This window comes from the organism of the source record quoted next, unplaced genomic scaffold (genome assembly GCF_019419815.1).
Source record: "Pyrus x bretschneideri cultivar Hongxiangsu unplaced genomic scaffold, Pyrus_bretschneideri_v1 Contig6, whole genome shotgun sequence".
Classification (NCBI taxonomy): Eukaryota; Viridiplantae; Streptophyta; class Magnoliopsida; order Rosales; family Rosaceae; genus Pyrus; species Pyrus x bretschneideri.
Window position 1 is genome coordinate 6,022,816 of NW_025999798.1, and position 5,340 is coordinate 6,028,155.

Sequence of the window (5,340 nt, forward strand, 5' to 3'; positions counted from 1 at the left end):
CCCTGCGAAGTGTACTCCATATATGTGGAATTCTTCCTTACAAAACCATTGTATAGAAATAGAACCAACCTCTCAAATCCGTTTGTCACGTGATCTGCTCGTTAAGAGTTGGATGTGAGATGTCGGTTGTATACAACAGTTGTAGGCATTCCCAAACTCACGTTGTGCATTCAAATGCTTAAAAATGCATGTTTTCTTCGCTTATAGTCTTCATTACAAACTTTAGGGTATGATCCTCTTTTCTCCATTTACCACAATAGGACCATTTGATCTTTAAAGGAAGAAAAAGACAGATCCACTAATTATTCAGATCCATCCAAGTTTTAGTGATGATTGAAAAAGAAGGTTGGTGGTACTTTTTTATTCCGACAATTTGATATTCTAAAATTATTATACGAAAAAGATGATTCTAACTCGAGTGCAAATAAGAATAAACACACTAGCTTGATCAATTAGCATAACCTTACACCTGCAATGTCGGTCACGTTCACCGGTGTGAAAGTAGTGACGATCCAAAGCACCAATCATGGCTTATGGAGCCTACCCATATCTCAAATTTCCTTACTTTGACTCCTGAAATCAATCAAATCAAATTTAGGTGGATTTGTGTGGCCTTTTTGTAATGCCACCGACTAAAAGAGATCAAATACTGTTAACTGCCTGACACAAACAGTTTGGAGGACGGCATTGTTGTACCGGATGTGTCCTTTTGATCGACAGATCGTCCCAACTGGTACATTTTCTTTGTTCCACCAGTTTCCTCCACAAATTGTGCTTCACTGTTAGCTCCTCCATTATTTGTTTTGGACAGATTGTATAGACTTATTTAATATCGTGTGCTGTTGGCCTGTTTACACCATTTTATTTTTCAATCTGTGATAACAAATGCATGCGTCACGTTTTTGGATATTAGTCTTGATTGCTTAAGAAATGAGTAGAACAACAACAAATCATTTTCTCATTATATGAGGTTGGCTGTATGAATTTTCAAATATTACTGTGAGTAATAAAGAAAAAATATGTCATGACTCTCGTCTTCTCTTTTACATCTCCATCAAACTACTCGTCCAAAACGTCAATGTCATTAAATCATGGAGAACTTAAAGCTTCTTCAAGCTCTTGGGTTAGATTGGTCAAGAGTTCGGTTTCTTTTGGTATACCAAAAAATAATCTCAGCTTTGAATTCTCCCTGCATTAAAAGTTCAAAACCAATATTAGGCAATCATCCTTTCGTTTTAGTTTTCAACTTTCCTTTTTCTTGTTTGTGAAAATGACAAAATAAAAACTTGTTTTTTAGCAAGTACAAGAAGCTAGAAAAAAAAATTATTATGCACGGAACACAGATGATACACCACATATCATTAAATAGATAGAGAGAAGTTTTATCTTTTAAGCTGTTAATTTTTTAACCCTAAGTATTTCACCACTTTTATAATAACATTTATTGCACCACCCATGTGTCCGGCACAATGAAAAATCTCTAAAGAAGCACAACATATACATATTTATTACAAAAGCAATGTGTTGGATTCTATTAAACCGCTGAAAAAAGTAGTTGGAAGCTTTTTGATATTTTCATTAGAATTCCATGCACCTTGTTAGATTTCTCCTACTAATTTATACGGTTTTACAGAAACGGAGTAAAGGATATTTAGTATTCAGTTACCCATACAAAAAAATAGATCTATAATATCTTCAAATTAAGATATTATATTAATTTTCTAACCAATAAAATGGACTATAGAGCAAAACAAGTCAGTTGACAATGCAAAATTTGGATTTTGTTTTTGGGTTATAATCGATGAATCAGAAGTCGACTTACTAAAATAGGATGTTAAAGTGGTGGTATTGCCAACCTATCACATATATTATTTTATTTTAATTTTTATATAATCTCTCGTGATTAGTTTGACATACTGCCACCTTAGTGTCTTCATTTTATGTAATTCATCTTAAAATTGAGAATGTGCAAGCTTTCTTACTTGAGGACCACTAAGGAGAGATAAAGGTAGTAGTTACAAGAGAAACAAGAAGAAGAAGATAAGTAGAAAATGAAAATATTTTTCTAAAGTTTAATATTAATAATCTCAATGTGATGTTTTATCACATGGATTGCCTATTCATTAATTTAACAGATTACAAACTAAACAAAAAACTTTCGTATAATGGGGGCCAATTCTACAATTAAAAGCCTCACAAATCCCCCCTCCTTCTCCTCTTTTTTTGAGTTGGGACCTTTTCTAGCCACCAAAGAGTTTGAGTACAAAAGCACCATCCCTCCCAGCACCGCCCTATCTACAGGTAATTATATCTTGCACACCAGATCCAGAAGAATGAGAACCAAAATGTTGCAAGCTAGCTTTGACCCAAATTGTATGCACATATCTGCTAATTGCTGACGTGGGTCTCTCTCCCTTTTTTTATGGCTGTTTTTTGAGATAGATATTGGCATCAATTACTGATAGCCATAGCCATCTATACATGTTAAGAAGTGATGCTGCAGGCTGAGGCCTTGGACTTGTCCAGGATAGACCACATCACCTGAACATCTTCATATGCGCATGCCATCACTTCTCCATGCAGAGCCATCACACTACTTTCACTCCCTGTTCAAAGTAAATTATGGAACAAAACATCACTCAGTCTGTTCCATAAATGATAATTCACATCGGTTAACACATGAGAGAGAGAGTAGCAGTGTTCTCTTGCTAGACTTACGTTATCAGACTGCAAATTCAAACTCCGTAAATTCTCAGTCTGACAAGAGAGCCTGACAAGAGAAGTATATAGGAGAGAAACAATATATGTTTGTATATACCTTGAAGCTGAGACTTCTTCTGGTCTCTCCCTCCTGGCTGCTGGTTAAAGAAAGTGCAAGCTTTCCTGAATGGAGTTGTAATGGTTTTCTTCCACGAAGCCATTTATGCTTCAAAACTTGGTGTTCTCCAATGAAAATGTTACGTTTAGAATACAGTAATCTGAACGAAGATGACGACTGAAATCTCTCTCAAGCCTAGCTAGCTTTTTATGCAAGAGCTGTGTGAGGAGGATGGCACAATAATTGTATAAGATAATATATATATATATATATATGTATATATAGGAGTGGAGAGAAGGAGAGGGGCAAGATCCGTGAGATGGGCTTTTTGGAGATTAGAGGATCATCACTCTTTTATTTTTATATTTTTGTTTTTTGGTTTTTATATTTTCTTATGGCCGACTGCACCAAAGCACATGGCGCACGCTCCCAAACAGACCTCCCTCTCTTCCCCTTAGACTCTCTACACGTGAATCCCTTTACTTTTCTGAATGTGACGTATATTGTAGGATTTGCTTTGCCCATCTGACTCTTCCTCTTCTTCTTCTCTTTCTCTCTTCGTTTGGCATATAAGTTATGAAATTGCCTTTTCATGGCCCTAATTGACTTTTGGTCACTTTACTATTATATTACATAGCATTACAATCTTTATGTTGATCATTTGCATGCTTATAGTCTATGTCCCCCTAGATATGTATACAATTATCTATACGAAAAAAATTTAAGTAGAAATTTCTCGTCACGCGACATGATGAGTGACATACATTATTTAATTAAAACTTAACGTGTGTGATAAGCTTTTATTGCATTACAATCTTTTTGTTTGATAAACTGGCCTATATGAATCCCACAATGTATGCAACTTAACCAATTTGCTTGCTCCTTTCTTTACCTGGTAATTGAGAAAGTTTGGGCTGGGACTTCTTTCTGGCGCTTTCTTATCACTTGGCAATACCATCTAATTAAACCATAACACGTGGATTAATTGGATAGTGTTTGTCACTTATCTCCCACATGACATAAAAGCTCACGTTCAAATAATTTTTATATAAAATTGTCATGCACATGCATGGATAATTCACATGCATTATTTATCCCGTTAAAACATAATATGTGTTACAAACTTTTATTGTATATAATATAGATGTTATGTTTAATTGCAGAAGCATTCAGCATTCATCGTGCCTCATTGTGGAGAAGTTCCTAAGTTCCTATCTCAATCGTTTTTGTTTCATGTCAGTCTGTCACATGCATATTCAGTCTGTGGACTACTCTCCCATTGGTCTGTTGCTTCAATTCATCTGTATAACTAATCTGTAAAATTTGTGAGCGACTGACTGATGACTCCAATGCTGCAAATTCTTGGCCTAGTAATGTGGAATATACATGACTATGGGACAGGCCTAGTTATCCATTATTATCTTCCACTTTTGTGACTCCCACATGCAATGGTAGGCACACAGACTGACCAAGACAGCCAAATCCATTTGCAGTCCTTATATATTCATATATGCGTTCATGAGAAATGCTAAGGAGAAGTACTCTCTGCCACATCATATATTTGATGTAATATTTTACAAATTTTAGCATAGAAATTAACGTTAAACTAGAGTGTAGCAGAAAGTCCATAGAGAGAGTCTCACTCTGAAAATCTCCATAACATTTCTCATGCACTCACATACCCAACCATGTTGTGTGCTCCAACAAAAAGAAAAAACTATGCTGTTTACTTATAACTAATTAAACCCATTAATGTATGCACAAATCCAGTTTACATAATCAAATCGATCCATCCTGGCATCAAACCGTACTTCGATTAATATTAAAACCTCATTAGTGATGCTTTGATTCTAATCATGAGTTGACAAAAGCATTCCCACACTTCCTAATTCCTATATGGGAACATATAATGTAATTAGTTTTATATTAATTACTTGCATTATCAAATTTGACTAATTGCAGTCTCAAGGCAGCAGCAATATTTGCCATTAGTAGCGGGCACATGATCTTCTTTGCATAATGTGTTTTTCTAGTAAACCAAGACGGTCATGTTGCTAACATTGTAAGTAAGAAAAGGGATTCTTAATTTTAATTAAGGAGGGTTTTGCCTTTCTTGGACTCTCGACAACCCCAGAGTTTAAACTAATCAATAGTCTAATGGTTAATCGATATAGAAACTTAGAATGCTCTGTTATGTCTGAACACTAATTCTGGTGTAAAAAAAATCATGCAGTCTGAAAGTCATCCCCCTTTGATATCATATCCCTAGCTTCGGATTCTTTTTTATTTTTTAATTGTCTATTGATTTGTTTAGCTTGTTTATTGCATCCCACATGCTCTCAATGACAGTTTACCCTTGATAAAATATATACTTATGATTGTGGCTTATATATAAGCGGATCTTTTGATTAAATAATAACTGCCATGGATGCTTGGGGGGCAGTATTCACATGTAAACAGACTGCATGTTTCTGCATTAATTGATGGTTGGTTTTTTTTTTTTTTTTTTTTTTGAGAACTTT

The 5,340-nt window shown here is 35.0% G+C and overlaps 1 protein-coding gene across 1 annotated transcript; it reads right to left on the bottom strand.

The window, feature by feature from the left end:
• Positions 1 to 2,071: 2,071 nt before the first annotated feature.
• Positions 2,072 to 3,162, bottom strand: LOC103944711. The gene is made up of 2 exons (XM_009355174.3): positions 2,819 to 3,162; positions 2,072 to 2,606 (listed from the first exon to the last, which is right to left on the bottom strand). Exons 1-2 carry the CDS (start codon positions 2,919 to 2,921, stop codon positions 2,485 to 2,487), a joined length of 225 nt encoding a protein of 74 aa, XP_009353449.1. The 5' UTR covers positions 2,922 to 3,162; the 3' UTR covers positions 2,072 to 2,484.
• Positions 3,163 to 5,340: the final 2,178 nt, after the last annotated feature.